Source organism: Pseudorca crassidens, chromosome 2 (assembly GCF_039906515.1).
Source record: "Pseudorca crassidens isolate mPseCra1 chromosome 2, mPseCra1.hap1, whole genome shotgun sequence".
Taxonomy (NCBI): Eukaryota; Metazoa; Chordata; class Mammalia; order Artiodactyla; family Delphinidae; genus Pseudorca; species Pseudorca crassidens.
This window is the reverse complement of record NC_090297.1, coordinates 146,739,182-146,762,699: the sequence shown is the minus strand read 5'-3', so window position 1 is coordinate 146,762,699 and position 23,518 is coordinate 146,739,182. Positions and strand designations below refer to the sequence as shown.

The 23,518-nt window shown below is 43.8% G+C and overlaps 1 protein-coding gene across 4 annotated transcripts in view; it reads left to right on the top strand.

Moving 5' to 3' along the window:
* Window positions 1-23,518, top strand: part of HSD11B1 (hydroxysteroid 11-beta dehydrogenase 1) — a 44,702-nt gene continuing 21,184 nt past the window's right edge. The window contains exons 1-5 of one of the 4 annotated variants that reach the window (XM_067729093.1): window positions 1-137; window positions 15,373-15,486; window positions 16,228-16,358; window positions 17,105-17,216; window positions 17,348-17,539. In XM_067729093.1, coding sequence (XP_067585194.1) covers window positions 15,399-15,486; window positions 16,228-16,358; window positions 17,105-17,216; window positions 17,348-17,539 — 523 coding nt within the window. In that variant the 5' untranslated portion in view covers window positions 1-137; window positions 15,373-15,398. Of the gene's footprint in view, window positions 138-15,287; window positions 15,487-16,227; window positions 16,359-17,104; window positions 17,217-17,347; window positions 17,540-23,518 lie in introns of those variants that run through there. The other 3 variants (XM_067729092.1, XM_067729094.1, XM_067729091.1) reach the window with 3 other exon arrangements.

Here is a 23,518-nt window from a genome sequence, read left to right as displayed (position 1 = left end):
TGCCCCTCCCCAAAGAGTGGGAAACCGCAGAGGAAGAGAGAGATGAAACAGAAGGGAAGGCAGAGGAGGAGGGAGAAAAGAAGCAAGAGAAAAAAGGAGATCAATAAAAAGAAGTCAAATCTGGTTGAAACCCCAAGGTAAGACTTTTTTAAATCACAATAATATGTAATAGCATCACCATTTGTGTCAGGGCCTAGTCCATCGCAGGTCCTCAAAAAACCGCTATTGAAATAATGCATCTATTTGGAATAAACCGGAGGGCTGGGCTGAAAGAGATTTCAATGTCAAATGCTGGTCAAAACAAGAAACCAAAAGAAATGCCCGATGAGCTTTGCATTCTTTTTTTTTTTTTTGGAGCTTTGCGTTCTGTAGGAGGGAAGATGTGATAAAACACAGATGGAACCAGATGTCTGTTACTGGCACTGAGCACATTCTGATCATTTTGGGACAGAAAGTTAAGTTGAAACCAAAAATTGCAAAAATAGTTTCAGAAATGTCTGCATGTTCTTTTGAAATCATACAAAGATTGCAGGTCTTAAGCATTTTTATAAAGCAGCTTTAAAGTAATGACAGAGCACAAACACTATGCTGTATCTTGGGAACTGCTAAGAGTGCAGATATCTGCCTTTTGCATCCAATCATCAGCTAGTTTCATATTTTTAATATTGAGATCTAGAGCTTTGAAGAAGGCATGTTTTATCTCAAGGAGTCTTATTCAAAGGACCAAGGGAGGCCTATAGTTGTCATTCAAAATTCTTCCTGTGCTGTTCATCTATTCCTTAATCCCAGCCCAGCCTGCTGCTTAGGCTACTGGCATTCTGAGCCTTAGAAGGGTCTAATCAGATTTCAAAGCCCCTGGTTTCAGGGCCATTAGAGGAAACCTAACAGGAGCAAGAAATAGCATTCCCCACGCTTTACACCCCCATTTGCCCAAACGTTCCCTTGCCATCGATAGCTAGTACCATCCAGAAGGTTGCAGTTTACTGATCCAGTCACTTGGGGGAATTAAAATAGTTAAACTCACACTTTGGAAAATGCCTGTAGACCATGATGGTGTGTTTTCACAACACTTGGCTTTGAAGAGTCCTGCTCCCGCAACTTTTCCAACAGAGCTTACCAATTCAAAGGGACACACTTGAAGTGTTTATTTTTCTTTTAGTGCCAGTATTTTCCTTTGGGTTTTCTGTGAGTGCATCACAGACGGAAGCTGAAAGGAAGGCGGGAGAGGTAAGGAGAGATGGAAGAATCTCACTTCTGCTTGCTTGCCGAAATTTGGAAGGAATTGCCTTTCCCTCTTATGTATGATATGAAAATAAAATCCAAAAATCCTAGCTCTTTCTTGATGCTGATTTCAGTACAGCTAAAAAGCTCCATGCATCCAATTTCTGAGCTGGAACAAATCTTAAAGGTAATCTAATTCCCCTTGTTTGCCAGGTGAGGGAATTGAAGCCAAGACAGGGGCAGGGTCTTGCCCAAGGTCACATATATGTCAGTGGAGGAAGGGAGACTGGAACTCAATTATCTGGGTCCCACCCAGGCGCCTTGCAAGAAACTTTATACAAAAGAGCCCCAGATACCCAAGGACACATAAACACGGCAACTCCTGATTAAATAAAATAAAATATTCAGTTAAAGATGCTCAACTAATCCTTACTTGGCAGAAATGGAAAATGGGAAAAGATTTTCCTAATAGTTAAGCTTTTCTAGATCTGTTTTGTAACTGTTAGGAAACTGGAGAGTAGAAGGATTCAAGACAGATTTGTCATGAAAGAGCCAGGATATTTTACATTCCTACCATTGATCCAGCATTTTACATATCTTACCTCTTTATATAATCGCATAGTATCCTCCTTTTACAAGTCATATTTTTTTTAATTTGCTCAAATTCACAGAGAGAATAAGATATTATTATTTCTGCATCTTTCGTTAGTAGGCCCAGCATCACGCCGTGGACTAACGTGAATATTTACAGTTCAGTGGCTGTTGCATTCTTACCCAGGCCATTCCCCAACATGGACCCCTGCTCCAGCCACTTCAAACTACTTGAGGTCGCTCTGAGGTATCAAGCTATTTCTAGACTCCTTACCTAAACACAAATAGCTCCCTCTGCTTGGTATGTCCTTCCCCCAATTTCTTCATCTCCATAACTTGTACTTATTTCTTCAAAACTTAGCCCCAGGGTCACCTCCTCCCTGAAGGCTTTCCCACTCCCTGGGATGACTTGGCTGCCCTACTCTGTACTCCGTTAGCACCCTATGCACGTTAGTATTACACTACTGTGAGCTTTGACTTACTTCCCTACCCTCCTTATAGTTAACTAGAATCTCCTTGAAGGAAAGCATCAGATATCGATCAGCTTTTACAATACATTCCTGGCACCAAGCACAGTTTTGGACATTTATTAGTGCTCAATAAACATTTGGGGGAAATGGATGAATGAGCAAATGAAAGATTTCCCCTCCTTTTCTTCCACGTAAATGATTTAATAAAAAGTCTCACTCCCACACTCTTGAATTTTGGGTATCTTGGGAGGAATAGAAAATGGCACTACTATAGGCTTCTTCTCCCTTCAAACCTGACAGCCTGCTCAAAAGCACTCTCTAGGGTTATACGTGCCAGTTGAACAAACATTCATTTCTGCTCCCTTACAAAATGCACTGATCACAGTACAGCAGAAGAATGTGCATGCTATAAATCACAAGGACAGAGGACCAGGATGGAGACAACAACAGATGAGAAATGTCAATACCCTTTCAGAAGATGGAAAGTGGATGGACGAGGGATAAGGGACTTAGCAAACTGGAGACTGCTGAAGCCCAACAGCCCATGGAGGCCAACAAGAAGCCACAGAGCCCAGGAGAGTCCCAGGGATCAGGCCACCAGAAACCTCAATTCAGAGGGAGAGATGGGAGCAAAAATAGGAAGAGATGCTCCAAATCCCCTTTCTTTCCCTCCAAGAAGAAGGAAAGTTTATTTTCTGGAGAAATCGGCCAAAGAGATGCCAGGCTCAGGGACATCAGGCACAGCAAAGGGTGGGCTTAGGCAGGGAGCTAGAAACAGAGGGTTAGAGGAAGACGCCATCCTGAAAGATGAGACTCCTCAGCCCCTATCCTGACTCAGATCCCAGAACACGCACAGCCCTCTGCATTCTCCTTATTCCAGCCCACCCCAGGCAGAAGAATGAAGCATTCCTCCTTGTAGAAAGTATACAACTAAAGAAAAAATGATTACAGACACTGATATTTGGGGGTCCCCCAATGATACTGCCGACTTCCCTCTGGGTTATCCTGCAGTGCATTCCCATAGTTGACAAGCCCTGCCCTTACACACAAAGCTTCCAACAGCCAAGGAATTGACTCCAAAGATCACCAAGCATAAAATGAAAGCCCCTGATATTGCCGATGGAGACCCCAACGTAGGTAATTCAGGGAGCAGAAGAAATCATTAACAACAGCCCTGGCAACGTCAATATCCCCCCCAGAGATAAAGGAAGGCAGTGTATACATCAATGAAGATCAGGAAGTCAGTGTTTCTAAAAATAGTGGAGAACAGAAAGGAGCTTTTTAAAATAAAAATACAGCTAGAAATTTAAAAATTGAAAAGAAATACTGGAAGATAAAATTGACAAAATCTCCCAGAAAGTAGGACAGATAGGTTAAGAGATGAAAAATAGGACAAAAACAATAAGAAACTTACAGGATCCATCCAGGAGCTCTGACATCTTCTAATAAGAATTCCAGGGCTTCCCTGGTGGCGCAGTGGTTGAGAGTCCGCCTGCCGATGCAGGGGACACGGGTTCGTGCCCCGGTCTGGGAGGATCCCGCATGCCGCGGAGCGGCTGGGCCCGTGAGCCATGGCCGCTGAGCCTGCGCGTCCGGAGCCTGTGCTCCGCAACGGGAGAGGCCACAGCAGTGAGAGGCCCGCATACCGTAAAAAAAAATAAATAAGTAACAAGGATCAGGAGTCCAGACAGAAATTGAACTTCTCAGTATCAATACTGGAAGCTAGAAACCGAAAGGCAATGCAGCAATGTCTTCCAATTCCAGGAGAAGATAATCTCCAATCTTGAAATCCTTACCCAGCCAAACAATGAATCAGGGAGAGGGTAAAGTAAGGACAAGCAGGCAGGGCTGACACACTGGGCTGTATGTGGCCAGGGTCTGATGGACTAAAGCCCATGTAAAGATGTTCGATGTAAAATAGCACTCCTGCATCCAAGGTCTCAAAAAAAGTTCCCTACCATCATGAAGAAATAAACCAAGAAAAAGTCGGGGTTGCCAGGTGGATGGCAAAGGGAGGTCCCATCTACCAGCCTATCAGGCTCCTAGTCCAGATTGGAACAGGAAGAATGGGGCTCCCAGATGGATGTCTCCAAGGGAAAAAATAGAGAGCTTATCCAATTAATTTGATCACTTTATTTGAGTTGTATTGCCCTTACTGGAGGATTTGGAGAACATGACAACTGAGTAAGCAAACAAACAAAAATGAGGTGATTATTGAATCCCGGGTCGGGGGTGGGGAATAGAAGAAAAGAAATGCAATCATAGTACATTATATTGCTGAGCTGCAAAAAATCCATCATAATAATATGAACACTGACTATTGATTTAATTAAAATTGTAATTTAATAGTGTTAGGAATCTAGAAGGAAGGGAATGAGTATCTGTGTGTGCTGTTTAAAAAAAAAAGGAAAAGTCCTAATATTCCGTAGTGGAAAATCAGTACATAATCTCTAAAACTGCAAAATCAAGAAATAGCAGTAAATGTTTTTAAATATGCAGTTAATTCCCAGAGGAAAGAAAGAAGATTTTAAAACGTGGTTGCCTCTGAATGGGACTAGGGAATGGGGAAGGGAGAAACAAGGATTGCTGTTATCATCATAAGTCTTTTGATATCATGTGACTTTGTAACGCCTCTCATGTATTATATTAATAAATACAAAAAAGAAAGAAAGAAGAAAGAAAGAAAGAAAGAAGGAAAGAAAGAAAGGAAGGAAGAAAGAAAGAAAGGAAGGAAGGAAGGAAGGAAGGAGAGAAAGAAAGAAAAAGAAAGAAAGAAAGAAAGAAAGAAAAGAAAGAAAAAGAAAGAAAGAGGGAGGGAGGGAAGAAGAAAGAAAGAAAAGAAGAAAGAGAGGAAACGGCTCAGTTATAACAACATTCATGGATTACATTCTACTTACCACTCAACATGTTGATGGCTGGAGCCATTAGATTCAGTCTCAAACAAGCTATATTTAAAGTATTTACCTAATTACCCAGAAGGGTTTCCCAGTCTGTCTACCTAAAAGTTACTTCAGAATCACCTGGGGAGCTGTGCAAAAATACAGATTGCTGGGTCCCACCCTGGATGGTTCTGATTCAACAGGCCTTGGTGGGGCTTAAGGATCTGCCCTTAGTTCCCCCAGATTATTCAATTGCACAGCAAACTTTAGGAATCACTGGACTAAAGCAGAATTTGTGAGTGCGTGTAGGGAGGAGTGAGGGAGGGGGGATTATGTGATTTGTGTGTGTGTAACTGTTTCTGTGTATATGTCGGTGTATTGCGAGTCTGTCTTCCTCCCTCCTTCCCTCTTTCATCTTCTTTTATCTTAACCCATAAACCCCTGTGGACTGCTGAAAACAATACCAGAAACAAAGACCCCCATCCCCAAGATTTTAAACCCCAGCAGTCTGTGCTTTCTCTCTCAGCCCTGGGGCTCCCTCTTCTGGCAGAAACCTGTTAAAACTCGTAGCATCCTAAACCTAGAAATTCTCCCTCCGTTCCTGTAAGGCCATTTTCCTGGGTCATTTCCAAGCCCTCAAACTTCGTGAACCTCCCATCAGACAGAAAAGGAAAAATTCAACCACCCTGGGAAAGACTTTCCTGCCTTACAGGTGTGAATGCACGAAGATCAGGAACGGCGCGGGATGAGGCAGGTATGAGAATAGAAGTTACCTACTGTGGCCAAATCCGAGGAAAAGGAGACCTTAAGGAGTTCAACTCCCCGCCTGCTTCCTCGCCCTCCTCCAAGAAAGATGGACACATGGGGAAGCCTTAGCCATCTGCCTCTCAAAAATCGAAGGAAGGACACACGCTAGGCTAAAAAGCTCACGGAATTTAGAAGCAGACCGCAGGAGTTCAACAGCCACCCTCACCTTCCTTCCTTGAGTCTCCTTTTCTGGAGCCACGTGCCAGATCGTCGGACCCTGTAAATCCAGCGATTCCGTCTATGGACGCTGTTGGATCTTTCCCATACGCTGAAAATCTGCTCAGCCCAGCGCAGTGTCTGGCACAGAGAAAATGCTCCAAAACATTTGAATGAAACCTTAACTCACCGCTATCCTAAAAATCAGAGCCCTCCTTCAGATCTGCGTGCCTCCCAAGCTCCTCGAATGTCCCCCTTCTCCACACTCACACGAAACATGTCCTTTCCTTCTATACATCACTCCTCAAGCCTTAGCATCCTGGCTTTAGTGCCTTCACGACTCTGACAGGTCTCCAGCGATTCCCATTCCCAGACCCGATGTATTTTGGTCGCTTCTCATCCTCCTTGACCTCTCAGAAGCTGTGACCTCTCGCATCTCGTAGAGACCACCCTCCGTCCACCCCCACCCCTCCCCCAGGTTACCTGTTGCCTCAGGTCCTCCCGCTGCCTGTTCCTCCTTTGCTCCGCTCCACCAGTTCTCGTCTTCTGTGATATCCCACTGTGCCCTTCACCCTCTCCCTGGGGGTGTCATCTGTCTGCTTTTAACTTTAGCTTATATGATTTCATTCTCCCAGATCAATATCTCTAGCCTAGAGATTTCTCCTGACCTTCAAATACCTAGCAGACATATTTATTTGTGTGTATAAGAGTCTGTTTCCATTAAGCACTCAGAAAATGCTTTCTAGCACTTGCACCATGTGCAAGCACCGTGCTAAGCACGGGAGATACACTGGTGAGATAGATCAAGCCTCTGCCCTCTCAGACCTGTGTGTAATGGGAAAAACAGACAAATGAGCAACTGTGAGTACAAAGTGATGGGAGCTATGATAAGAGAAATACCCAGTGTTTGGTGATACGTTACATGTCCAAGGGAGGGCAGGGAGGGTGACTTCAACGGGTAGAACCTGAAGGATAAGAAGGAACGGGGGTAGAGTGGTGAGAGGTTCCTGGGAAAGTATTTCAAAGCTTACAAAGAGCTTGTTAAAGCTAAAATAACGTGTTTGGACTGTATTCTAAGAACAATAAGGAGTCATGGAAGAAGAACTGGGTGCACTGAAGCCCACAGGGCACTTCCACAGTGTTGGCAACAGTCAGGTCTTAAGGTGGTTGGTAGGCCAGCAAGGCTTTTGCCTTATTATCATGCCGCCTAAATTGTTCATGTCTTCATCTATTGTTTTGTGCATATCAAATGTTTCACAAACTTTTTAAAAAATAAATCAATGGATTGGAGAAGGTGGGATAGGCAGAGAGAAGAGTGAGGATAGTCACAGCGAGGGTGAGGATGGAATGACATGGGTCTAGAGATATCCAGGAGGTAGAATTGCCTGGGCTTGGTAAGTAATGGGATGTGGGGAGATGGGGAAGCAGGAGTAAGGAAGGACTTCCAAGGTTCTGGAGCATTAACTGGATGGATGCTAAAGCCCTTGATTGAAATAAATCACAAAGTCATTGGAGAACAGTTTAGCAGTTTCTTTAAAAGTTAAATATAGATTTACCTCACAACCCAGCAAGACCACATAAAGACTTTCACACCAATGTTCATACAAGCACTATTTGTAATAGCCAAAGAGTGGGAAATTCTAAATGTCTGTGAATTAGTGAATGGATAAACAAAACGTAGTATATCCGTACAGCGGACTAGGATTTGGTCATAAAAAGAACAAAGTACTGATACATGCTACAATGTGGATGAACCTCAAAAACAGGATAAGTCAAAGAAATCAGGCTCAGAAGATCACGTTATGTGATTCCACTAAAATGAGAGACAGAAACTTAGATTATTGGTTGCCCAAGCCTGGGGATGGGGACTTGTCAATGGGTAAAGATGAACCTCTGGGGGGTGACGGAAATGTAAAATTGGATGGTGGTGATGGTTTCCCAACGTCGCAAATTTATTAAAAACCATTGAACTGCACACTTACCACGAGATACTTTTCTGGTATAAAAACAGTACTGGGCTTCCCTGGTGGTGCAGTGGTTGAGAGTCCGCCTACCGATGCGGGGGACACAGGTTCGTGCCCTGGTCCGGGAAAATCCCACGTGCCGCGGAGCGGCTGGGCCCGTGAGCTATGGCCACTGGGGCTGCGCGTCTGGAGCCTGTGTTCCGCAACGGGAGAGGCCACAACAGTGAGAGGCCCGCGTACCGAAAAAACAAAAAACAAAAAAGAAAACCAACAACAAGAAAAACGGTACTTCACAAAAGCTGTTAAAAAAATAATCAGGGCGGTTTCGGCATGTTGAGTTTGAGGTGTTTAGAAGGCATTAAGAGGGAGAGGTGGAGTAAACAGGTGGTTATGCTGCCTGAAATTTAGGATATAATGTGGCACAGGAAATAGAGATTTTTAATACTCATCAACTGAAAGATAGCAATTGGAACCATGAGAATGAGAGAAATCGCCCAAAGATAGAAAGGAGGAAAGAGTGAGGACAGAATCTAAAGAACACCAGGGGGAAGTAGTCTGAGGAGTAGGAAGAAAGCCCAGAGGCTATATATGGACAGAATCCAAGGGAAGAAGATGCTTGGGAGCAGGGGAGAGAGGCAAGAGCAGAAAGGGCTCCTGAGACATCAGATAAGTAAACAGAATCAAAAAGTGGAAGACGTGGTAGGAAAATCTACCTGCGTGTGGGTTGGGGAGCCCAGGAACATCACTCAGCAGAGCTCCAGAGCTGTAAGCCAGAGGGCGAGGCCAGGCCCAGCGTGGCCCTGGGAGAGCGAAGTGTTGATGGAGGCAGGGGGGCTGGATTGATGAGCCCGAGGTGGGCAGGGGATCCTGAATTTTCAGCATAAGGCTGTGAGGGATGCAAAAGGCCAGTGAACAGGCAGAGCGCTGGGAAGGGATTAGGGTGCCGAGGCTTCATGTCTGGCCGTAAACGCCAGAACAACAGATTCCAGCAGTAAATGTGTATGGCCCTCAAGGATGCGGTTCTGCTTACTTCTCCTGGCTGATTTCGCCCCACGTAACCCCACCCCTTGAAATTCAGTGATCCTGCCACGTGGAATTGTTTGCAGTTTCCCAAACACTCCATTCTCTTCCACACCTCCTTCTATTTTCTCACACAGCTTCCTCTGCATGGAATGTGCTACGGACCAACCCTCCTCTCTCTCCCACACACTCTGGAACCCTAGCAATGCTCCCTCCTATCCTTCTTCGCTTGCCTGGAGTATTCCTGCTCTTGCTTCAATACGGATCAGGGTTGACCTCTCCTCTGAAGCCTGCCCTACTGGCCCATCCCCCACTTTGAGAGACCTATTTCCTTCTTTACTCCCCACCGTAGACTTCCATCACAGCACTGACAATACTTTACACATTTCATTTATTGCCATGTCTAGTGCCTTCTAGGACTTGGAAGGCTTTTGTTCTTTCATAGGTCATAGGATCTGATCAGTCATACAACCTAAATAAATGAAGTCACTCAGCCAACATGCGGCATGTACCCTTTTCCTCCTTTGCTACTTATAGCCCTTTGGGAGCTGTCTGTGGCCGGGCAGCTGGATTCCATTGCGGGGAAGGTACACAAGGTATTCTCACCTTTGCTATCACTAGCCATGGTCAAGGATGCTTTGTCCACACCTAAGGTACAGTTTCTCCCAGCGTTCCCAAAGTTCTGTGCTAATTCCAGGGTTGCCAGATAAAACTCAGGGCACCCAGTTAAATCTGAATTGCAGATAAACAATGAATAACGTTTTAGTATTCGTATAATCCCGTGCAATAGTTGAGATTATATAAATCCTCAAAAAGCATTTGTGGTTCATCTGCAATTCAAATTTAACTGGGTGTCCTGTCTTTCTATTTGCTGAATGTGGCAACCCTACTTCGCCCCTAAGGGAAGTGGCCTCCCTCTAATGCTGTAGTCACTGGCACCCTAAGAATCCCACCTGGCGGAGGCTGCTATGCCAACCTGATGTGCTTCCTGAAAGCTGGGCTGAACAACCAAGAAAAAGCACCGGGTGGCCGAAGCCGTGCGGTAGCTTTGCCGGAGTCAGTCCTCTCCTCCCCGCTGTGTGGGCCTCTCCCATGGAGCCCTGGTGCTGCCCCTGTTTCACCAAACTTTCTGGGGAGTAACTTTACGGTTACTGTTCATGGCTACTCGGAGCTCCAGGGCAAGTTCACGTGCCATAGACCAGAGGAAAATCTTGAAAAACTGCATGCAAGTACATATTTAGAATTGTCTCTGCCCTACCCACACTGAGGGGGCAGGGATCGGGCCAAACTCTGGGCCTCATTAGGGTACTTGCTCTTTCCCAGGAGGCTCTCAACTCTCCCAGGCAAACACATTCCAGGTAGTCTGCCTCATCAGTCCCCCTGCCATGGACTACACGTGACTGGTAGGGACAGGATGGCAGACACAGGGCAGGTTATCCCATCATTTTCCTGCATCTGAGCTTCCATTAGTTGGAAAAAATGAGTAAATCTGTGCATTAGGAGTAGGGTCCTACAAAAGGGTTGACAAATAGAACTTCCCCTCTTGTTAGGTATACAGGGGAGGGAGAAGAAGGGGACGGGGTAGGGGAGGAAGGGAATCCATGTTATTAGACAAAATGACGTAAAATGATAGTTGTGTCGACAAAAAATGAATCAGTGGATTTAAGAAAGAAAAGGAAATTTTTATTTGAGTAAAATTTGAGGGTTACAACCCAGGAAAATCATCTCAGAAAGTTCTGAGAATTGTTCTGCCCGTTAGAAGTCAAGCCACAGTTATATAAGTTTTCTGAGACAGAGGGCTGTATTATTGACGTATAATGACGGATTATTGACAATTTACATAATCCACATCTAAGCACCATGAAGGACTGTTATCTTTAAGGAATTGTCTTATTGGTGCTAGGAGAACATCGCTCTTATGGTTGAGCAGGTATTTCTGTCGATGGGGAAGGTTTGGGCCATGCATAATACAGATATACAATGCACAGTGGGAAGAGAAAGGAGGCCAAAGGGCAGCGAAGATTTTTTGTTTAAATTTTTCTTGTCTTGCCTTAAAATGAATTTAATGAATTTCATTTTACAGCTGTTTCCATGGCTAGAAACAGATTTTGGCAGCCATGGCACAGACTGAGGAGTCCTTAAAACCATCGGACCAGAGGAACTGGATTGGGGTGGGGAACAGGGTGGGAGGATGGAGGAAAGGGGAGAATTTTATGCGTTCTAACATTATGCTAAGATCCTTTCCTGTCTCAACCTGTTGGTGCTACTTTCCCAGAGAAGGCAGAACCTCGGAACAGAGAGGGTTCACCCACCTTTTACTCCAAGGTCTGCCCACTGTTCCACTGGCAGGATCAGTTTTCACAAGGAAGAGACCACTTTCTTAACAAAGCTACCAAACAGTCCCAGAAAGCCCTCCAGATGCTGCTGCTTCAGAAATGACAGGTGCTCCTTGCACGATCTACATTTTATGCCAAATGCACAGGAATTCCCCTGTGGCCGCCCCCCCTCACGTGTTTGCCACTTCCTGTGAGTCCTCCCAGATCTGGCCCATCCCTCCGAGGCCCTTTCCCATTCAACAACCCTGCACGTCTTCTCACCATCTCGCTTTTCTTGACCCCATTTATTTAGGTGGGGCTGATCAAGTCGGAGAGAATTCCTGGCTGGGCTCAGCCATGCACCTCCAGCTGAGAGTGACCCATGCTACGTGGGTTTTTGAAAATGACCAGATCATGTTGAGGGCATTTCACTGAAACCCTGCTCTAAAATGTAGGTGGTCAATGCCTTACAAAGGAGGAGCAGCGTGAAGGAATGAACAGCTCAGTTCGTTGCTATGGCAGTGAAAGAAACTTTACTTGATTGGTGAAAATTTGTCCAAACAAATGCTAGGTGAAGTGTTCATATTTCCTTTGTCTTTTTTTCTTTCTTTTTTTTTTTTTTTTTTTTTCAATTTGTTGAGCATCGCCAGAAGAGGATTAGGGGGGCGGGGGTTGATCAGCTCTGGCCAGAATGCTAAATCTCAGTGACTTCCCTGGATTAAATCAGGCTCCAGAAAGACAGCCATTTTCTCATCGCTGCAGTGCCTCGGAAACACTAAAACAGCAAAAGTTCACTGAATGCCTATTTTGGAGCAAAGCTAGAAGGAGATGGAGAGAGGTAAAGATGAAAAAGACATAGTCCGTGTCCGAGTTGACAAGCTAATGAGAGAACCAGACATGTAACTCTAGACATACAGTGGATCCATGTGTATTACATAATGTGGTCCAAGTGTGGTTCCCCGGGTCCCTGAGACCCTCTTGGGAGTTTGAAAAGTCAAAGCTGCTTTCATAATCATACTAAAACATTGTTTGTCCTTTTTCCTTCTCCTTCTCTCATGAGTTTCCCCAGCCTACAGGATGTGTAATAACACAGAGCTTAATACGTGGATGCTCATGCATTCTTGAGCTAAAAAAGAAATTCTCAGTCAATTTCTAATACATCCATGTCAGTAGGTAAAACCACATACGCGAAAATTCTTTGAGATCCTCAATGATTTTTAACATTGTTAAAGGGATCCTGAGACCAAAACTTCTGAGAGCCTCTAAGATTGAATGTCATCAACCATTACGCAGTGTCCTCATTCTCACTGATGCATTTTATTGATTAAAAATTATGTCATCAGGGACTTCCCTGGTGGTCCAGGGTTTAAGACTCCGCACTCCACTGCAGGGGGCACCGATTCGGGTTCGATCCCTAGTCGGGGAACTGAGATCCCGCATGCCACGCAGCCACAAAAAAAAAAGATATAAAAAAAATTATTTCATCAAAGTCCATGAAAATTATTTTCTTGGATGCTCTCTCTGTATCCCTATTTTCCAACATGATAGCTCTTTGGCCATCTAATTATTAATCTGTTTGCAGCGTTTTTTATGTGTCTGCATTTAAATGTCTTTGGGGGCAGCACAACATTGGACTTCATTTTTTTTTTTTTTTTTTTTTGCGGTACGCGGGCCTCTCACTGCTGTGGCCTCTCCCGTTGCGGAGCACAGGCTCCGGACGCGCAGGCTCAGCGGCCATGGCTCACGGGCCCAGCCGCTCCACGGCATGTGGGATCTTCCCGGACAGGGGCACGAACCCGCGTCCCCTGCATCGGCAGGCGGGCTCTCAACCACTGCGCCACCAAGGAAGCCCTGGACTTCATTTTTTAATTCAGCTAACAGTGAGCAATAGTTGACTTGTTTTATGTTGTCATCTACAGTTCCTCCTGCTCGTTGCTATTTTTGCTTTCTTTAAATTTATATTTTCTGTAGTGCACTTTAAAATTCTTTTTTTGTGTGTGTCAGGCAATAAACTTCCCTAATCTGTTCATCTTTCTATCATTTTAGCATCATCAGATTTGAAAGTCATTTTTCATTGTTTCCTATATTTTTGCTATTAATAGTATAGTATTAAGAAAATAAAACTTAAATTCCTTTTCCTGTAGAGATGAAAATGGAGTCTAGTGTGTAACATATCTTGGTGGCATAAAGTCCTTTATAAAACTATGCCTATAGGTCTTGTAGTTCTGACACTATGTAATGTAATTTTCCACTTGATTTTTAAACAACATGTTTTCTGGGCTTCCCTGGTGGAGCAGTGGTTGAGAGTCCACCTGCCGATGCAGGGGACGCAGGTTCGTGCCCCAGTCTGGGAGAATCCCACGTGCCGCAGACCGGCTGGGTCCGTGGGCCACGGCCGCTGAGCCTGCGCGTCCGGAGCCTGTGCTCCGCAGCAGGAGGGGCCACAGCAGTGAGAGGCCCACGTACCGCAAAAAAAAAAAAAAAAAAAAAGTATTTAAAAAACATGTTTTCTATTTTGTCCTCCATGAACCTTGAGCTCTATGTAGCCCTCAACTGTTCTCAAATCTGCATTGTTTTCTGGAAGTGAACTTCACAGCTGTGGGCCTTTGTTGACAAATTGTTTCATCTCCTCTGGGTCTTAACTTATTTTCCCTTGCTCTGAAGTGAAAATTCAGTGAGTGTTTCCAGATACTGTGCTTGGGGTCATAATTCAATTTCTCTTAATCTTGTGTGAATCCTCCAACCCCCGCCCTCAACCCACATTCCTCCTCCAAAGCACAGGTACCTATTCTTATTGCCATATTTAAATGATTTTCTTGGCTACGCTGGTAACTTGCAGAATTCTGGATTTGCTCTGTGATAGGGTAATGTGTATGGTTTGGTTAGTTGTTTTTAAGTCGAAAAACTTAACAATACTATATCTTAAATTCTTTCTTTGAAGATTGAGCCTTAATGAATTCTTGCTACAGACATACCAAGGTGGTTATTTCTATATTTCTGTGATAAATTCTAAATTAGTAGGGGTTTCTCCCCCCTGGTCCTTTTACTGTTACTAGATCAATTTTTAGCTGGATGTGGGCTTTTCAGGCTAGCTTTGCTTCAACGATGCTCATTCTTTTTTCTTCTACGTCAGGTCCCCTCTTCCTACCATCCTGTTCACGTTCTTGGTCCTCTGTCGCATTTATAAGACCTACTTTAACAGCTTAATGCCTTTTTTTCTTGGCACTCATTATTTCTTCTGTATTTGCTGCTAAATTAATAAGTGTACATTCCATTGCACTTGCCTGAGAGTCTTGACCCGGTCATGGGTTTCCCGCCATCTGGGTTCTGGCTGGCTTGCATTCCCCTTTGATGTTGTAATATTGTTCATTGAACTTAAGTGTGGAATTTATAGGGCTTCTTTGCTTTTTTTTTTTCCTCCAAAATGTGCACTTTTTTTTTTTTAACTAAGCTTATTTTTCTGTTTTGTGCTGTTATTTTTAATTGCTTCCGACTAGGAGGTGGGGCTGAGAATGAGACTTGCTTGACTTTGGCTCTCTTTGCTATTACTCACACTTCCCCAGAAGCCCTGTGCACACTTTCTCTCTGCCTTTGATATACCACTTTTGAAAGGCCGTTGATTCTTGGAGTAAACGGCATTAAGAGGAAGACGGGCTCAGGGTAGGGATGCTCTGGAATCCGGTCCTGTACAATCATGAGCCTGGCCATCTGGAAGTCTCTTCTTGCTCAATGAAATGGAGTAAACATTGTCCATTATGAAATCCACCACACAGGCTGCCAGGGACGAATGGGATCCCACCCAAAGCCAATCGCTGCTCTGACAGGGAAATTGGCTAGGACTGCCTGAGACTAAACCAGCCTCCCCCATCCCTGATGTCACAATTCAGAGGCCGCTGCCTGCCTAGGAGGTTGTAGAAAGCTCTGTAGGTTCTCTCTGTGTGTCCTCCAGGGCTCCTCAGGCCAGGTCCCTGTCTGATGGCTTTTATGAAGAAATATCTCCTCCCCATTCTGGGGATCTTCTTGGCCTACTACTACTATTCTGCGAAGGAGGAGTTCAGACCAGGTAAGTACCAATGTGTCTAATTTTGGAGGAATAGATTTAAAAACCCAGGGATGGCTAGAGTGTTTCTGAGGATAAAAAGGAGTTCTTGATCCCCAAAGTTGCTGGACAAGAGGGGACCCTGAGGTGAGACTGTGTTTCTATGTCTTCCAGCCACAGGCTGGGTAATAGGGGTGTAGGGAGGGGTAATCATCGCGTTAGAAGATTACCAAATAGTCCATGTTTTATTTGGCACCTTTGATCAAAAGCAATTTCAGATCTCTTACCAAAAAAATAGGGCTATTCCAAAATTCACAACTTAGCCAGATAATTGGGCTCTGTGGAGAGATGGATAAGTGGCAAACAAGAAAGAATTCTGGAGTTGATGACTAAATAGAAGTGAGAGAAAGTATCTGGAATCTCTCTGAGCACATGTGTTTTGATGACTCTTTGAATTTTATTTCAATTGAGCAACTGGATGAATCCAGAAATGTCTGGAACTCCAGTGTTTTAGCTGTTCTCTTTCCATAGGGGTTTTCAGAAAAGGATAGCAGGAAGGCTTGGTTTTGAGCAACCAAAGCAAACTCCCATTTCAGAGAATGTTTACGGAAGAGTTGATCTGTTCCTTCATTGATTTATGCAATTTGAGATGAGTTGATCTGGGCTCATAACCTTTAGACACTGAGATAAGGCTGTCCACCTCTAAAGTGGGAGGAGGTATGTTGCTGACAGCTATGGTCCTTATTTTCTTTTGGGGTTTCCCAGAGATGCTTCGAGGAAAAAGAGTGATTGTCACAGGGGCCAGCAAGGGGATTGGAAGAGAGATGGCCTATCATCTGGCGAGAATGGGAGCCCATGTGGTAGTGACAGCGAGGTCAGAAGAAGCTCTAAAGAAGGTGAGGGTCCTGTGCCCACAGCCATAGGTACCCTCACGTGCCCAGATGTATTCCTATGTATGCTCACATATACATGCCAACACACAGAACTGGCACACTCAGACATAGATGCATACTCACACACACACACAGAGGGTTCAAACACCCAAACGAACATAAAAGTATGCATTTAAGTATTCATTCTCATGCATACATATCTAGACACAAAGTTCTTGGGCTCTATCTCTATCTATGAGATAGGCATGCCTATTCACACACATTGACACATGGAGTCACAGACATACATATATGTGCTCAGATACCAACATTCCAGGACGTACTCAGGAATTCATACTCTGGTACCCATGCAGACACATGCTCTCTTATATACTCAGACTCAGAAACCCAAGGATACACAAATATTCACAAACTTAGGGCTACCCACACAGGAACTAGCATCCCTACCAATAATGTGTTCAGAAACATCTGTTTACAGAAACTCATGAGCACAGACTTAAACTCCAGCACAGTGATTTATCCATTTATACCCTATCTTATTCCAGACAGTATTTCAAACAGGGGACTAATATTGTGTCAGTTGCATTTAGCAACGCGCACACACACACACACACACACACACACACACACACACACCCCTACCAAAACAGGGCTGTGAGCAACCTCTCATTTAAACCCCCATTATGTCAGAGACTGCCCCCCAAAAGTCTTCAGCCGAGATTGAAGCCATGACCGCTGTGCCTCTGCAGGTGGTATCCCACTGCCTGGAGCTCGGCGCATCCTCCGCGCACTACGTTGCTGGCACCATGGAGAACATGACCTTCGCAGAGCAATTTGTGGCCAAAGCTGGAAAACTCATGGGTGAGACAGCTTCTCCTCTCTCCTCTTCTGGACTTTGCCCTAGGGATTCACCAGGGAGCTTTTGAGACGGGGAGGAGGGGGAGAAGGTATCAACCTCAGATGGTTTCTCTCAACACAGCCATCTCTTACAGGGGGACTAGACATGCTCATTCTCAACCACATCACCAACACCAACAATCCTATGACTGTATTTATCGATGACATTGACCACGTGCGCAAAAGCATGGAGGTCAACTTCCTGAGTTATGTGGTCCTGAGCGGGGCCGCCATGCCCATGCTGAAGCAGAGCAACGGGAGCATTGTGGTTGTCTCCTCGATAGCCGGTGAGTGGGGCAGGGGCCAGTGTGGAAGGCAGGAGTGGCAGAAGTGCCGGGGATGGTGTTGGGGGCTCTGCAGTGAACATGCATGTTATCAGTTTCCATCCCGAGAAGTAACACAATAGAAACTGGAAGCTGAAATGCTCACAGTGATATTAAACAGCTTGCCCAAATGCGTGGACAGGCAGATGTACGAATAAGAGCCTTGGGTATGGAAACTCACCGAGATGCATGCACGCTGAGTAAAAGACACAGTGTTAGGAACAAGTGAGACCATGAAAATGAGGGCTTGTTCAGGGTGGATAGACTACAAGATTCCTGGAAGTAACAGAGGAAGAGCAGCAGTTCGGAGTGCTTCCCTGAACTCGCCTGGTGGTTTGTGATCAACAAATGGGAGTCCAAAGGGTCATCGAGAGGCTGCTGGAGGGACAGCCTGTCCTGAGTTTCAGGGCGAGACCTGGTCATCATAGATAAACAAGATTTTGCTTCTTCCATGACCAAGAGCTCTAGGTTGGTAAAGTTAGTTGATACAAAGGTAGAACTGAGAGGTGAAGTGTTTGAACAACATACAGTTGTCTGATAAGTGGGTTGAGCCAAGACCAAATGAAATGAACAACAAAAACAAATGCACCGTATTATAACAGACCTGCCTGTATTGGGGTGTTCTCCAAAATCCGAACTTGCTACATCAAAATCCATTTTAATCCACCAAGAGGGTAGGGAGAGAGTGTGTACAGAGAAATATAAAGAGAACTCTGCGTGATCAAGAGGAGTGCCCTATGCTTCGGAGGGTGACCGCATTCGAAGTTATCACCAGTGAAAAGCCAGAGAGTTTCCAGCTTGGGGGATTCCTAGGCCCCTTTCATTATGGGTCCAGTAGAGAAGTTCCACATGTATTTGTCGATCAGTCCGTTAGAAGGATGTGCATGGAAGATGCAAACACCAGGATCAAAATTAGCCATCTACATGTGATTCCTAGCAATGTAAAAACAAATAACCTAGACTTTGTAATTTCTTAAGTACTTCACAAACATTAGTTATTACTGTGACTCAGAACACCATCTATGTTGTAAAGAGTTCTACTTCCAGGACGGAAAAGGCCTGCATAGTGATCAGTGATCAGATAAAAGGGCAGTGTGTCTGTTCTACCCGCCAAACAGGGTGATTGATATGCAACCCTGTGCTTCCTGGACAACACAGACTCCCCTGCCCCTCCCCAGACACAGCCTCTCTCTGGGCTGAAAGGAAGGGAGAGCTCCTGGATGCATACTGAGTGAGAGGGTGCTGGGCACATCCCCAAACCATCCTAGGGCATTGGCCCAAACCCTCGCATCAGTCATGGTGTAGGTGGCTTTAATGATCTCAGTTGAATAAGTAATATATCCACTTTAGCCTTACAACACTACAGCCTAAATGTCCTCAGAAGGAACAGAGTTACTGTAGAAGTCCAAGGGTGTGATGAAATTCTGATAACCTCTGCTTCCACACATCTTCTCCACCTACCAAATGGCACCTCGTAATTTCTATGGACTCTGGGAGGTAGAAATCTAGCTGGACTACTAACCTTCATGTCTATTGTTTGTATAGCCAAAAGTTCAGCCTGTTCGCTTTGAAGCATGTCTGTGAATTGGCAAAGTACAAACACTTTGCTTTCTCGCCCTAACTGAAGAATTTCTCTGCTCTAGGCTATATTCTTTTTTAAAATCGAAGCATAGTTGATTTACATAAGCTATGTTCTTTCAGACAGTCAGCAAATATGTTCCTTAATCCTTCCTCCGTAAAATCTGAATTCCACAAACATGGGACGCTAAACCGCAGATTGGTCCTAAGGTCAGCCAAAGAGTGTTGGGTTGGCTTTTTAATAATTCTTTCCAGGGACTGCCTTAAGTGGTTTATTGAATTGCAGTAATCAGCAATTGTTTTTATCCCCAGTGCATTTCTAGGTATTGTGTTACATGGAAATCCCATACTTTTAATACGTTCTTTAAAGCCTCAGCTATTTCTTTAGCATCATCAAAGACAGTATAGCTGCCTCTGGGAATTTCCTTACAGTCCACATCCATCCACCACTCAACACTGTTTCTGGCAGCTACGGCTCAACTTTCTATGTATATGTTGCATCGATTAGTCTCCCCTCCTTCCTCCACATGCTAGTTTGGATATATTTTGAGCTACTATCACAAAAACCTAAATTTACAATGGCTTGAACAAATAGAAGTTAATTTTTCTCTCATGAAACAGCCTGGGGTAAGCAGTTTAGAGCTGCAATGGGAGTTCTGCCCCATGGGATCGTCTAGGAACCTTCTATCACAAAACCACCATCCCTGGGTGTTATCCTCACCTGTATGTCCAAGGTGGCTCATTATCATGTCAGAATTCTAGCTAGAGAAAATGGAGAAAGAAGAATACAACTTGAATGTCATATACTTCTGCTACAGCTGATTGCAGTTGTGGACTTTATTCAAGGTGAACTTGTGTCCAGCTGAAAATCAGGGGTTCTATTTCTATAAAAGACACTGATGTTGACAATTAACAGTCTCCCCCATATCACCCATGCATATAAGACCAGAGGCAGTATTCCCTCTAGGCCACCCCACATGAGTACCTCACACCATACACACACACCCCAGACCCAATCTCTCTCACATTCAGGTCCATCACGAAAGCAAAACCCCTTCCACTGATGCAGGAGACAGTGGGGCAGGAGAAAGAATGGGAAGAAAATACCTAGATGGTATTTGTGAAACAAACTGAGACAGAGAGATTAACACTCCAATTTGCCTGAGAAAAATCACTGGATTGGGCACAGAACATTTGACAACATCTGGAAAAAGTTTATTTGCCCTGAGTCAAAAAGGTTGTCTTAGGTTCAATTTTAGAAAAGGAAAAGTCATTCCATTTTTGAATTCCCTGGTTCTGTGAACCCCATAACTATGGTAGTTACACACATGACAGCTGGACCCAGCATCTAATACTGCTTCTCTGCCCCTTCTTTACTCCCCCTCAGGGGGATCATGGACAAACCTGTCACCCCCACCAACAGCCCCACCTTTTTTCCTCTAAGGATCCATTTAACCTCACCTTCTATGAAGACTTTTTCAGTCCTCACCAGCTTCCTTTAAACGTTTCCTCTTACCTACTACATTTTCCTAAGTTACCTTTAGAAACCCTACTTCCTCTCTATTTCTCTTTTCTGGCTTCACTGGTAATACAAATACTAACAACAGCAATTATAGTACAAATGCCAACCACACTGGACCGGTACAAGTGTGAGGATGGTGATTCGTCTGTATCAAGAAAAATCCAAGGCCTATTTTGAAGTGAAACTAGACATAATAAAACACTGAGTTTCTTTAAATATTCAAAGTGAAAAACACATCAAAAGGAGTAAAAGAGCCTTGCCAATAACCTCTGAATGCTCAGATCTCTCTTTGGAAGCTCCATTAAATGTCTCCAGTTACCTATTCATTTTTCTCCAAGTAAATCTTCTTTTAAAAAGATCAACTTTATATATATATATATATAAAAAGTTTAAGTTTAAGTCTTATTCAAATGTATTCCTTTCCTGGTTTACTCATTCCCAGCATTGTTTCATACTATTTTTTACACAAATGTGTAGTATTTCAGGCTCATTATAAGCTGACTAGCCAGAGGCAAATACCTTGTAAGACAATGCTTTTGTGGGAAAACTCAAACCAAGGCATGAAGTCACTTGTTGGACCTTAAACTTTGTCGGTTGAGGGTTGGCTGTGCAGTCCAAACCTATTTCAAGAATTCTACATTACAAAGAGGAAAAAAGAAACAGATTTCTCAACTACACAGACCAACTAACAGGATTTGGAATATGCAAACTGCTGCTCTGCATAAAGACAAGAATGTACAGGTGTTAATCTCATCCCCCACCTTCACCTCTGGCACACACTTTTTCCTAAGAGATAGATCAATGCTTAGTGTATGGATATAACTTGAGTGGGGGGGAGAGGGTGGCAACCAAGGTCTAGGATGCAAAGGAGACTAAGAAATATAGTAGAATGGGGTAGTTTATCCCTCACCCAATTGTCCTAATTTTTCTAAGAAAGATGAATCTTTACCCTTAAACCTGTTTACCTCAGAAATAATGTTCAGGGACCGCAATTTCCAAGGTAAGTGGGAGTGTATGCATGTGGATACAGGTATTTACGTGATGGGGGAGCGCTGCAGATTTGGACTGTGTGGAGGGGCGTGGGGAGAAACACAGGGAGGTGAGGCCGGTGTGCGTATAGATTTGGATTGAGATTACTATGTTTTGGTACATTCATTAATGGATGTTATTATATGTATTGCTGTATAAAAACACTCATTGCTATGGGAAAATATTTGTAATAGAAAAATCATGCTACAAAACAGTGTGCATACTTTTATAAACAAAATATTTATGTATATAGAAAAACTGGAAGGCAACTGGAGTTAAATGTATATTGGGTGATGGAATTATACAAATTTTCCTTTCTTAAAAATATTTTCCAAGTTGTCTGTACTAAGTATGCAATCAGAAACAAATCTAATAAAAAATGTTAAAGCATAAAAAAAAAAAAGGAGTTCAGAGTAAGAATCAACAGCCTGGACATAAAAATTTCAGGAGTCGTTGTTACCTAAATTCAAGAGACTGGGCTCAGGCAGAATCTGGAGGATTGAAACAACTTGATGCACTCAACATTGGAGTTCAGTATTGTATCTGTCCCCCCAGGAGGGGTGACTGGAGATTTTAAAGGGGAAGAGAAGACTCCCTGCTGATGACAGTGACAATTTAGTGCAGGCTGAGAACACTGTAATGCTATCCATGTGACCATTACTCCATTTACTCCCTTGAAAGGGGTGGGTGGGAAGAGCTTAAGTAGTCATGGCTCCTTAACCCTGCTGGACCATTATTTTTGTTCAAGTACTGTTCTTGACAAAAATAGCAGGGTTCTACCATCATCCATGCCTTTACGTTCACTCACCAAGGAGTTTCAAAAGGCTTACAACAAATACATTCTATTTGGAAACACCCAAATAAAAAACTAGGTCTTAAGAAAGAAAAGAAGAATATAAAAACACCAAAATTAAACTCAACATAGAAGCTGTGCTTAAGTTTCTAATTTGGCTCTTGAGTTTCTTAACAAAAAGGAAAAAAAAGAAAAAAAATAGTATCAGTATATACACAAGATTATATCCAAAAGGAGGAAGCACTGCAGGAAGCCAATAATTTCTGAAATAAACCTCTCATAAAAGATTATAAATTGAAGGCACAAAATAATGGAACTAGCAAGGGCCCTAACAACTTTTTTTAAATGTTTCTGTGATTATAAAAGCTACACATACACACACATTATGAAAATTGGGAAAATGAAGAGAAGCACAAAGCTGAAAATAAAGATCATCCGTATTCATGACAATATTTTGGAGAATTTCCTTCCAGGTACATATAGGTACAGAACAATTACTTTCCTACTGCCAGATATTTAGGTTATGTTACTGAACCAAACTCAGGTCTGCTCACCTGTCTCACAGCAAAGCCAATCTACTGACACCAGGTTGTGGTGAAGGAATGTACAGCATTTACTGCAGGTCACCCATGCAAGGAGAATAGGCAGTGTGTGCTCAAAAGACTCAAACTCTTTGTTGGCTTTTTTTTTGGCCAGCATGTGGCATCTTAGTTTCCCAACCAGGGATCAAACGTGTTCTTCACTGGCTTTTAGACAAGGATTTTTAAAGACAGTGTTGGGGAGAGGGTCATAGGATCAGCTTGAGGACCTTCTTCTGATTGGTTGATTGTGAGGTAACAGGGTGATGTTTCTGAGATCTCAATCGTCAGCCTTCTGGTTCCAACAGTCTGGGGTCCACAAGCTTGTGGTCAGCATGTAGTCATCATCCTCCACCGGAGTGAGGGGCTTAGTTCCTGCAGAACAACTCAAAGATATGCATCAGATTGTTACTTATATCCCTTCAGGAGGAAATAGGAGTCCT